The sequence below is a fragment of the Trachinotus anak genome, unplaced genomic scaffold (assembly GCF_046630095.1).
Source record: "Trachinotus anak isolate AG129_WGS33_773 ecotype Australia unplaced genomic scaffold, CSIRO_AGI_Tana_v1 ptg000005l, whole genome shotgun sequence".
NCBI lineage: Eukaryota > Metazoa > Chordata > Actinopteri > Carangiformes > Carangidae > Trachinotus > Trachinotus anak.
In genome coordinates this window covers 8,935,481-8,948,297 of record NW_027273856.1, presented here as the reverse complement: position 1 = coordinate 8,948,297, position 12,817 = coordinate 8,935,481, and the positions used below count along the sequence as shown (strand labels likewise).

At 39.6% G+C, this 12,817-nt stretch overlaps 1 protein-coding gene across 3 annotated transcripts in view; it reads right to left on the bottom strand.

The window, feature by feature from the left end:
• The window catches only part of adam19a (ADAM metallopeptidase domain 19a), a 200,264-nt gene that overhangs the window by 51,347 nt on the left and 136,100 nt on the right, over positions 1-12,817 (bottom strand). For 2 of the 3 annotated variants that reach the window (XM_071478225.1, XM_071478226.1), the window contains one exon: positions 4,478-4,661. In XM_071478225.1, the coding sequence (XP_071334326.1) occupies positions 4,478-4,661 (184 nt within the window). Of the gene's footprint in view, positions 1-137; positions 4,450-4,477; positions 4,662-12,817 lie in introns of those variants that run through there. The other variant, XM_071478227.1, reaches the window with a different exon arrangement.

Below are 12,817 nucleotides of genomic sequence, written 5' to 3'. Positions count from 1 at the left end.
ATCTGAAATTTAACGAAGATACAGTGCATACAAAGTGAGGTAGGGCTAAGTGATAAAAATATCAATTTGTTCATTATATTTTATAATTATTCAAGCTGCTTACCAGGGAGGCATGGCAGGACTGTAAAATATCTTACCCTGCTCTTTTGAAGCATGTGACAAGCGTCTTTGCATCTGTAAACAGGCTGATGATAATGTTGGTTCTCCTCATCCAAGTCATCAAACATGTTTTAAAATGAAGTTTAAAAGAATTAATTTGATGTGCTGCCACCACACATAAGATTAGCAACCCAAACACAAGATAATTATAATACATAATAATGATTAACAACAAATGAATTTTACTTATAAAGTGCTTCATCTAGCAAAAAGCTAGAAACAGCCCTGTCTAGTGCTGAGAGGGGTGTTTATTTCCATGGACATTTGTATTATAGCAGGAGACATTATTAGGTTGAAGGCTACCTGGGTTACATTGCACATTAAGCATTACAAAATGTAGAGCTTGTCTTGTCTGACCTACCTGTTGGAGCTCTTCCTTAACGCATTTCTTTACTTTCTTATACTCTTCTTCAACATGACGGGATATGTCCATTAGCAGCATTGATGAAGTCTTGTCCTTCTACAACAGTGATCATCTTTATGGCCACACATGTGAGCAATCATTTTGGTTAGTTGAAACTTCTTCTTGAAACCACCTCTGACACATTACAGGTGATTTTTGGCTGTAGAGAAAGCTAGATCTGCATCTGACTGCCTTTATCCGTCACTCTGTGTCTTCTTCTTTTTGACTTATCCTTCTTCTACATTTTTCTGGGCCTTCTGGCTCTGCTTTGTTGAATTAATTTCTTTTTGCTTTTTGTCCTTCAAAATTTTCTTGAACTGCTCATTTTAGTTTTTTCATATTTTTGTGCTTCACCAAGACTCACTTTGGAAGGATTTTGGAAGTTTTGTTGTCCAGCCAACAAAATTACTTTCAAGACTATTCCAGTGTAGTTAAGGACAGTGACTGTCGCTGAATTCTATCTGACTACAACCACAATGTATGAAGAAATCAGCAGAGGCTACACTGTCCACAAACTTCTGCCTGCCTGCAAGAAGCATCATCAGCCTTGACTCAGGGAGCATCACCTCTCTGGGAGTGCTGCAAGTGAAGCCAGCACCGAAACAACCACTTTGGTTCCAACTGAGACAGGTTTAGCTGTGCGACGACACTGCAAAAATAGGCAAAGCCTCACTTCTGCTGCCTGTGATAAAAGCTGATGTTCTATAGTGCTCTGAATTCTTACTCATATGTCCAAGAGAAGTAGATTATCCCCACAGAGTCCCACTGTTTTGAACCACAAACTTATTTTTTATCACCAAAACTAAATGCTAAGTCAATTTTATCTGTCAAACATCAACTTAATTCATCTGTTTGATGCCAATCCCTTAGTTATGTGTTCACTAATAATGCCTCATTTCTTCAGTGGCTTATAGTCATTTAGCAATAAATAAATCCTCATTTATTGCCAAGTTATGATCCTTTGTAGTCCCTCAAAGCACAGACAGAGATCCATGAATGGAGTTTACTACATCTAACAATAACATCAAATAACATTTAATTTGATTTGTCAATTTTCCCTCCAATTGAAGGTGGTGCCCCAATTTTCAACAAGTGCAAATTTAAATTAAAGTGCAATAGTTGCTACAAGGAGGACTGCTACCATGGCCCAGTCTGGACATAACAACAATATTGCATATTGGCGCTGTAATGACAGCCTGTGGAGCTCAGCACACACACACACACACACACACACACACACACACACACACACACACACACACACACACACACACACACACACACACACACACACACACACAAATATCAACAGCAATGCATTCATACATCACATTATTCATTTGAGAAGAAAATAGTGGCAAAAGCCTTGGGACAGTCTGGGGTCTGCTGTGGCTGGCATTTCTGCATAACAACCCAGGATTAATGGGTGGCTGTGGAGGGAATTGGGAGAGCCAAGGGGTATGATACAGGCGGGAGCAAGATAAAGAAATAGGGGAGAAGGACGATGCCCTGGTGGAGAACTAAGAGGGCTTTACCATATGAGCAGCAGAGAAAAATGAAAACAGTTTAAAGTAATTGAGAACATAAAGGAAAAAGTGATAAATAAGGGAATAAATATGAGAAGACAAACCAAAGAATGACGGTTATCCCAGCAGTGGAGACAGATGAAGGCGGAGGGACCCACTAAGGGGTATTATATAGAACTGCAGATGAGCAAACTAGACTTGTTTTAAGTTCTTTTCTATCTCCTCTATCAAGACCCAAGACAGTGACTCATAGCCATGGCCTAAACCAACCTGAAATGCTGAGGCAGAGCTCTAATTACTGTCATTTCCAGGCAGTGTGTGTCATTTTGTGTCCTAAAATGAAACCAAGACCTATTGGATATTATGCTTGCATGTGACAAAGACCTTTTCCTCTGGATAGCCAAACGTCCTCATGATTAAATTTAGCTATGAAATAAAATAAACCAAAACAAAAATATGACTCAGACCGCCACATTAGAGAAAGTCAATTAATCATTATCTAAGGATTTCTTTTCAATGCACTGACTGTGAAATTCAGTGTATGTGCTGCTGATGAGAAGGGAGCATTTGAGTAATGGCTGTCCATGCCATTAAGCCTGGTACATACTATTTCAGTCATCCAACTAGAGGACGCGTCTAATAGTGTCTAGTGTCTGGTCTCTGCACTCGTCATTCCCTGCCTCCCAAGGAGTGATGATGAGGAGCACTTACACCCACTTTGCAGGAAAATACAATCAGAGCTAACAGGTGGATGCTGGTGAAGAGGCCTTATTGCAAAGGGTGTGTTGGGAGATTGGATGATACCATGTGAATGTATCACTGACTCAGTGAATCCCAGGTCTCCGAGTAGAGTTCTAGAGTAATCTCATGTGGCTGGATTAAAGAGACAATGTGACTTTTGGAAAAACTATTTTAAACTGAAGGTTGAATTCACAAGATCATTTCTATACACAGGGGTTTTGTTGATATATCCTTATGTAGTCTGGTATGACAAGCAGCTTATGGTGGCTAATGTTAGCTAATGTTTTGAACCTTTAGATATAAATGTGCTGTGTAACTGATATTACTCAGTAAACTCACTGACTTTACAACAACTCTCTGCTTACTACTTCCATACTATTACATCTTAGCATGTTAGCATTATTATCCTGTAACTGTCACTTGCCACTGTGGCTGCTGTTACGCAAAGTTACTTAGGGCCACACTAAGAGTTTTCTCTGGTTCTAAGTAGGTTTCTCTTTTTTACAGTAATTATTTCAGGACACAAATATACGTTACACACAAAAATACCATGAAAATTAAACTTACACTTAAAATTAAAAATGTCTCCCTGGTTATGACTTGAGACTTTAGTTGAACTTGCCCACAGAGAATTGAGACTCAACTTGACTTGGCATAAAAGATTTAATACTTAGACTTGGACTTGCTCTCAAAGACTTTAAACTTGAGTTGGGAGTTTGACTTGCCCACAGGGACTTGTGACTTGACTTTGACTTTGCATAAAAGACTTGAGACTTGACTTGAAATTTCCCCTGATAAGACTTGAGGCTTGACTTGCTGTCAAAAGACTTAAGACTTGAGTTGTAACTGCCCTCGGAGACTTGAGATTTGACTTGGACTTATCCTTGGAGACTTGAGATTTGACTCACACTTGATCCAAAAAGACCTTAAACTATGGTCTTCAGTAACAGTCTGTTAACAGTCTGTTACTGAAGGCAATATTTTCTGCTAATATTCACAATTTTTTCATTTAACACATTTCCTGTCACCCCACCTCAAAAAAATGTGGAACATGTAAGCAGTGTCACTTTCACCCTAATTTATTACTGTCAAATGGATAAGCCTCTGAAACAGACCATCATGGGACAGAAAAAACTGCACTGAAAGCCAGACTTAGATGGGTTAGCGATCCCTTAAGGCAGCATGAGGCAGGCTGCATCAAAGGTTTTTCAAACTGACATCCTTGAAGATGTCAAATAGACTCCTCTCATACCACGCAATATTCTAACTGATTGAAACATGATTATTAAATGAACCATGGGCCACCAAAACCCGCACCAGGATAGAGATATGCATTTTTTTTTTCATTTAAATAACACCAAAACCCATGAAGAAAAATTGGTACAAGGCTGTCTACTTCAAGTGTGGTGAGGCACGTTTTATTTTTACTATGGTATTCCAATAATAATCATTTATCAGATGTTTTTGGAACGTATTTTGGGAAATACACTTGCTTGACTTTGAAACTGTTATAGATTTCCTCATCTTTATATTTGTAAGACAGCAAACAAGTGTTTTTCCTAATATGGTCGACTGTTCCTCCAAAGGTAGTGTTGAAATCAAAACTCTTAAATTTATTTCCTAGTAAATCAGTGTCTGGGAGACTCACCCTTAAATGAAATGGTCTGAGCAGGTCAGAGATGTGGTTGGACTGTGCAGTGTGATGGCTGTGGCCACAGTTTCCACCTTTAATTGGCAGTTCCTCAGTATTCAACAGTGAATGGTGAAGAGGATCCACACCACTGATTGGCTCCAGGTAGTAGGTGTCACTAGAATTCAAGGATATCAGGCCCCTGTGGTAAGAAAGAGAAAAAGACAGTATTGTGGGTGAGCTTCAAATGGTAAGAAAAGAGGGTGAGATACATTAAACAACACATATTATTTGTTGCTGCCATTTTTGCCTGGGAAAACACAACTTTTTGAGAGCAACATTTGAATTTCCAGAAGTGACGGAAAACGCTGATCAACTTGAAATTGACTGATACTTAAAAAAGACTCATAGGCAACACAGCAACATTGAAAGCAATGTTTATACAATCTGTAGCCTAGTCTAAGCGCAGTTGGATTCTCTTAGAACCTAAGTCTTTATGAACTCACCTTCACAAGTCTAGTAAAAGTGATTAGGAATGGACATTTTCTGTCTTTTCAGCCACAGCCAAAGTGCAAATCTCTGATCTTTTTCTGATCTTTCATTTTTTTGGGGTCTTAAGATAAACCACTATGTAGGATGAGAAGAATTCTGAACTGGGTGACTCCAAGCCGTGACACTGTGGTAAACAGCAACGTACCCACACACCAATTTCTAGGGGAACAAAACCATACGCCATCAGAATAATTAGCTGTTAGTGATAGTGTGTTGTTATTGTATTTTTCCTCAAAAGGCACAACAGAGGGTGCAGCAGTGAATGTTCACCAACTACCACTGTAATACCCAGGGAGATGAAGAATACAGTTAATTCCTCTTGCACTAGTTTCAAACTCCTCTGCAGAGCTCCCCTACAACAGCTCAGTTTTTGTGACATACACATGTGATAAACACTGGTGAAATGCTTAATGCATAATGACACTAGTGCGAGCAAAGCTCTCCACTGGCTCAGATGGCCTTCCTGTTGTATAAGTCACCTTTAAGTGTCAGTATTCTTCAAACAAAGTGCTGGAAAGTGGAAAGCGTTGGAAAGTGTATAGAGTATGATATATAGTATAGTATAGTATATAGTATATATAGATAATTCAAGATTTAACACAGTGATTGATCAGCAGTGTGTGGGTGTGAAAGTGGGCAAGATTTAAGCTTCTCTCTCAAGTTCTTTTTCTTCATTCTGCATAATTACAACACCAAGTGCAACACCAAGATCCAATGTTTCCTACGTTATAAACTATTCCTGCTTGTACGATTAATCACATCTGGCCACTGTCTGTGGGTTTTCGCTCCAACTTTAAGAGTGGACATTAGGAAGAGACAACACCTTCGCTTTTAGATGTTGTTGGATGACACTTTGTACAAACTAGTTCTATTCAAGCATATGATGGCTTAGCCTAGTTAGCAAGGCTACTGAAAAGTAGCCTGCAGATGTTGCATGAGCCCTACTTCACAGCAGTCTCCCAAGTATCCCACATTGCTTCTCTTGACACCATGTTTGCTGATAAGTCTGACAGTTCCACCCACCACACTGAGATCAGATCAGATCACAGCGCAGGCAGAACTGAGATAACAAGAACTCCATGTATACCTAGAATGCCTGGTGAAACTGCAGAGGTCTTGGGGTATAAGTCACTGGTCAGATAATGCAGGGTTTGACTGACACCATTGTTTGGGGCATGTAAACAGGACGTATAATGTTGTGGTGAAGCTGTGGGCCACAACTTGAGCCGTGTGTTTTAGCCTTTATTTGTTTACATTGTGGCAAATTGTTACCATTAAAAGTATCCTCAATGAGCTAAGAGCAGTTCTGTTCCTGCAACAACGAACTTAAAAACGTGATGATTCTCTGGGATTGTGAGAGGAGTTTTTTTCTGTGATTTCTAAGCTGATTTATGGACGTTTATTCAGAGAGAATAATATCCTCAAATCACACAAAATCTCAAAAATGTACAAAATACCTGTGTTCAGATTTGATTGAGGTATGATTTTGAGAAGGAATGTGACATTTGAGTGGCAATCAGGCACGATGGGTTTTAAAGTACCCAAATTGCTTCTGCTGAAACTGCTGACAGAGTTCATAAACAGTCAAATCATCGTTGCCAAACTACAAGAACAAACTTCCTGTTGTTTTTAGAACACCAGTGTGCACCTGCCTCTTTCACCTCACAAGTAAATCTGCCTCACATCTGTCTCCCTCAGGGCCACACTTTCAACTCTCCCACACCCCCCAGTTTGCAAACTTCAGAGATAATGTATTCAGATACAGATCACATGTTAACACTGGGTAGAAATGGGGTCAGATTAATAAAATCTGCTTTACTCTAAAAAGGACAGAGAAAAAAATCTTTGATCTGTGTAGGAGGATGGTGGAAGTATGAGGAGACAATGTTTCAGTCAGATTGTTGAATTTTTGTCAGATGTTCATCCTCATAGAAAAGCCACCATGAACAGTGGAGCCTGAAGACTTGTTGTCCTAGACAACAGAGAACAGTAAAAAAAAAAGGCAATTTAAAGTAAAGAGAGTCATTCTGCAGCAGTGACTGTCTGGGGGAACAAGCAGACTATATGTGTGTGTGTATAAATGTGTGTGATAGAGACTGAGGAAGAGACAGAGCCTCTTGTTTCATCCAGACAGACTCTCAGACATGTACTTGTACCTCTGTTCTTATGAAGATCTGCTACTCACTACATTTCCCCTCTAAACCCTCATCCATAAGACTGTCTCAGTATCACACCTGACCTCTGACCCCCCTGAGCCCTTAACATTAACTCACAACAAATCATCTGATCTGTTGAATACTTTGGAACTGGATGTTTGCACTTGAATTTTTGTTTAAAGTGGGCTCACATTCAAATGTCTTGGTCACAGTTTCTTACTGGCTGTAGATCTCATATTTGGTAAAATACACTGAACTCATAATCCATAATGAAAATAATCATTAGTTGCAGTCCTATACAAAACAATTCCAAATGAGCTCCACCTCAGCAGCAACATCCTACTTTTACATTTATGCATGAGAAATAAAAATCAAATAATTTATAACAGGAGGACATTTTTCTGCATGGAGTACTTTTATTTCTAATACTGTAAGTACATTTTCCTAATTATACTCACATATTTTCACTTAAAGGATCCATACTTTACTCTTTTCCAGTCCTTTATTTGAAGTGTTGATCTCCATCAGAAGATATATCTGTGGTTTTAAGAACCAAAAACCATCTCAGTGTAGTTTTACATCTCCTCTCTCAGGCTTCTCTCTGGAGCTCTAGTAACAACAGGTCAAACAGGTGGGCTGGGCTGGGGGTGTAGCTGAGGGAGGTGACTGTGTAGTTGTGACATCACAAAGTTCCAGAAGTCCTGACGGCTGGTTTTAAGGCTCAGTTTCTGAATACAGGCTGTGTGCATTTCTCTGTGGACTGAGGCTTTGATACTTTCACAGTATTAATGTAGAACCTAGACCTGCTTTATAATCAACAAAGAAGTGACATAGTAATATCACTTTATATAATATGGGACGTTTAAGTAACATTTTCAATGCAATTCACTTAAATTAATTACTAAGAAGTTACTTATAAAAGTACTTTTTCCTTCACCATTGCTGTTGGACAGATCACAAAACGCCGCCATATTGTCATTTTACTTCATTGACAAAACTGCTGAACTTGAAATTAATTCTCTGCTGTTCTGAGCTATTATGCTCAGGCTTGTCTCCATTCTCCAGGTGAACCCTCGGTCCATCTGTACGGGAGTGCTGGACCTTAAAGTTAAAGTCTGAAACTGATCTGCATCACAGTGATAATTATGCAGAGGAGCACATGCCTTTGTGATGTCCTCTGCTGCTTCAACTCAACACTCCAAGGCCCTTTTCAAAAAAACAAAACCTCTTCACCTTGCTTCAAGTATGCCAAAAGCATTCACCATAACTCCCCTTGCCCTGGATTCATAGATCCACTGATCAGCTGAGGTGCAACCCTGTTAAGACAGTATACCTGCAGTATTTAGACAGAAAACAGTCTCTCCTGATTACCTTCCACTCTTCTCCCACTGGTAAAACCAAAAGCTCAAACCCTGAGCCCAGTCGTTACTGCATGGCACACCTCCCTGACAATGCAGCGAGAAAGCAGATGGTGACAACTACTCACTCAGCCTCACTCACAGGCACTGTGCGAGTTCTTGTGCTTGATGTGAGGGGCCACTTGGCAAAGCAAGTTATCAAGTGTCCTGGTGGATATCCAATAGTATAGGCCTTCAATTTCTCTCACAGGTAATATTAGTGAGAAGAATTCTCTGTGATGTATTTAATGGCCACACAGACCGTTGTCCACTTTCTGTTGGTGTCAGAAACTTTAGACTCTGAGCTGCCTTCTAGTGGATGTACTGCTTAATATCCATGCAAACAAAAAGGACACATGGAAGTGGGTGGGCAGTGATGGGAACATTGTTTGAAATGGACGTGTCTATGTTTTGTTTTGTTTTTCACATAAAGAGAGCATAAATAAGCCTTTAGAGGGAAAGTTTGCTGCAGTCACCAGATCTCAACCCAGCTGAACACCTGTAGGAGATTTTGGACCGATGTGTCACAGCGCTCTCCACCACCATCATCAAAACACCTAATGAGGGAATATCTTTTGGAGGAATGATGTTCATCCCTCCAGCAGACTTCAGAGATTTGGAGAATCATTGCCAAGGAGCATTGAAGCTGTTCCGGTGGCATTTGTTGTGGACACACTAAATGTTGGTTTTTCCTCTAAATGTGATCTGTATTTTGGAAGCTTTAATGGTAGCGCTTCCTGAAAAATCCTAATATTAACAGCATAAGAATCTTATAATTGGTTCATTTTATACCCACAGGACATTAAAGGACATTGTATAATCACTTAATAAATGCTTTATTACAATTTATTAAATTTGCAGTTTATCTTTTATATCCATAAATAAGTATTACATAAGTGTTACCATACAGGCAAACAAAGTGTGAGAAATCTGTCTATCCATCTCTGCCCTGACCTTGAAAAATCATGATTCATCCAGGCTCTGCTCGCTCTGTTCAATATGCATTTGAAGTTTGTGTGAAAACTATTTCACCTTCTCTGTGACCATTTTGTCAGAGTTGCTATTTATTTCAAAGCAGACACAATAGGCACAAAGAGAATTAAATTGCTTTTTGTGAAATGAGTTGTGCTGGTTATTTTGCTCATCCACACTACATGACCATATGGGCACAGCTGAGCTCTGAGCCATGTTCTGAGCCATACTTTTTTTCTCAAGTAATTATACGTCCAAAACCATGTAATTCACCCTGAGTCAATACAAAACACCTAGTTGCCATAAAAGGAGATCCACAGAGAAAATGACAATGGTGTTTCATACAGCGCTGCAGCTGAGGTACAATAAGCACTCTTAAGATACTTTCTTGACTCCTTTATCCTTTACATGTTTTTATGTTGCAGCCTTTTGTAAAAGGCTACAAAAAACTTTCTGCCGCAATGAACGTTCCCAAGAGCACAGTGGCCTCCATCATTCTTATTGGAAGAGGTCTGGAACAATCAGGACTCTTCCTAGAGCTGGACTCCTGGACTATGCGAGACATCAGGGGAGAGGGGACTCGGTAAGACAGGTGACCAAGAGCCTGATGGTCACTCTGGCTGAGCTCCAGATATCCTGTATTGATTTATTTATTTACTTAAAGGGAACAGTGTACAGCTCAAACATAAATGTCACCATTTGATGAACTGTACCAGATTATAGCTTCAAGCTACTTCGCATCTGTAGTCCCTTGGCAGGTCAGAGCAAAAAAACAAGGAGCTGATGATTCTGTTCGTCTTTACCAACTCGAAAACATGGCCTGCAGCATCTATAGGAACAATCTCCAGTTTCTTTTTTTAGTCTGTTTTTTTCCTAGCTCATATACAGACTCAGGAAAACAACGGTTAAAGACAGAAGCACCAGCAACATGACCTTTCCCTGTGCATTGAGCTTAAAGTCTAAACATTTTGGGCCCCTCGGATTATCAATATTTTTCCAGATCAATTAACTGTTGCCTTTAGCCTCCTTCAATATGTAATAATGAGATTTTGCTAATTGTAGCTCTTGGATAGCAGCATGTCAGTGTCTCTTCTAGTTTAACTGCCTTCTTTAATGCAGCATCTCTAGATTTCATTAGCTTCCACAGATTATTATTAAACCAGGGTAAATCATTTTGATTTGTACATTTTATTTGTTCTCTCACATTATATTTTTTCCCTCACAGAGTTGATTCTGCCAGTAAAAGTGTTACAACCAAAGTCCAGATAATCCCAGTTCAAAGACAAATTCTTATCTATGATTGTTGTTCTTATTTATTGACTTTCTAAATCTGTTTTTAGGCAGTTTTCTCATACATGGGGTTAGATTATGATCTGATAAGACAGTGATTAAATCATAACTTTTAAATTTTCTTTCTGGTTTGTTGGTAAGTATCAGATCAGTTTGTGCACTGGAGCACTTTGCAGTCCTCGTTGGGCCTTTCACAAGTTGTTCTAGGTGGTATTTTCCTGGGACTGTTTTTCCTCTTAAGAGTTATCCTCCCAGTTCCCAGTTCCCATTGCAATAATCCATAAATTATGATTCTTAGTTGAGATTGCAGTCTTTATTTGTTGGATAATTTGAGTCCCAACATATTCCACTGTGTTAAACGTACAATGAACCACATGTTCACATGTGATGTCTTCTCCTCCTCTTCCTCTTCCATCAGGTGAGTCTTATCTGCAACACTAGTTTCCGGGCACTAAGAATGTCCAGATTATAGCCAGACAAGAGATGGGTTAGCTGATAGCTATTTGCTGTAACACTTCTGATGTTGGAAATGGAAATATTCAATTCAATTCAATTCAATTCAATTTTATTTGTATAGCGCCAAATCATAATATACATTATCTCAAGGCACTTTACATGGTCAGGTCAAGACCTTACTTTGTTACAGAGAAAAAACCCAACAGTTCCCACAACGAGCAAGCGCTTGGCGACAGGGGGGAGGAAAAACTCCCTTTTAACAGGAAGAAACCTGTTAAAACCCACCTCCTCTGTATCTGCTTGGGTCCCAGAAGACTTTCGCATGATTGACAGTTTGCAAAGTTTTCAGTAACCTCTGTGTCACTCCACTGATCTGGGCTTTACTGCAGAGTGTCCAGACGTAGCCTCTCCACAGTAATAGTTTGTAAAAAAAAAAAAAAAAAAAAAAAAAAGAGCTAAAGGACTCCAAGCACCGCTCATCACCTGCCAAAAACCATCCCAACAGTGAAGCCTGGTGGAGGCAGCATCAGACTGTGGGACAGGGAGACTGGTCAGAACTGAATGGAGAAAAGTACAGCAAGATCCTTAATGAAGGCCTGTTCCAGCACTCAGGATCTCTGACTGGGCTGAAGGCTCACCTTCCAACAGGACAATGACTCTAACCACACAGCCAAGACATCAGTGGAGACAACTGTGAATGTAATTGAGTGACACAGCCAGGATCCTGACTTGAACCCAATCCACCGTCGGTCCCCATCCAACCTGACAGAGCCTGAGAGGATCTGCAGAGAAGAGTCCCAGAATATCCCCAAATCCAGATGTCGAAAAGCTGTAGAGACTTACTCAAGAAGACTGGAGGCTGTAATCACACCAATCAAAATTCTGTTTTTTGCTTTGTAATTTTGGGATATTGAGTGCAAAATGTGAAAAAGTGAAGGGGTCTGAAGACTTTCTGATTGCACTCTAAACAAATCCTACACATGTAGCAGCAAGAAAATCAGAAAACATGATCATTCTCTCACCTCCTCATTAAAAACCAGGAAACTGTTTGTGCCTTAATCATGAAGTGTGATGAGAGCCATGGATGGACAGAGGGTCACTGTTGATTCATAGTTTATGGCAGCACTGTTGCCTAGCAGAGAAAATGTTCAAAGTGACCTACGACAGGATCCTTTCATTAAGGCTCCCAGAACAACAAACATCACATTCTTAATCACACCAAATCTCTGTCGTTTTTCTGCTGATTTTATTTGTTTCCTCCCATGTCTCTCTGACGTTATCATTTTATGTTCCAGGTGCCATTATTCTGCCTCCTAAAATAACATTTACAACTTAGTTGTAGATTTAGTTTGAGGCTTTTGTCCAGGAGTGATTTATATATGTGGTTAATAGTAAAGTAGGCTTTGATTCTATGATCATCAAAGATTACAATGAATTCAAAGGTCAGGTAGTACTTTAAATGACTCACTCTAATTTCATTTATAAGACAGAATAGATGTTTTGTGTAGAAAGCTGAGTGAGAGGGAACTGTATAG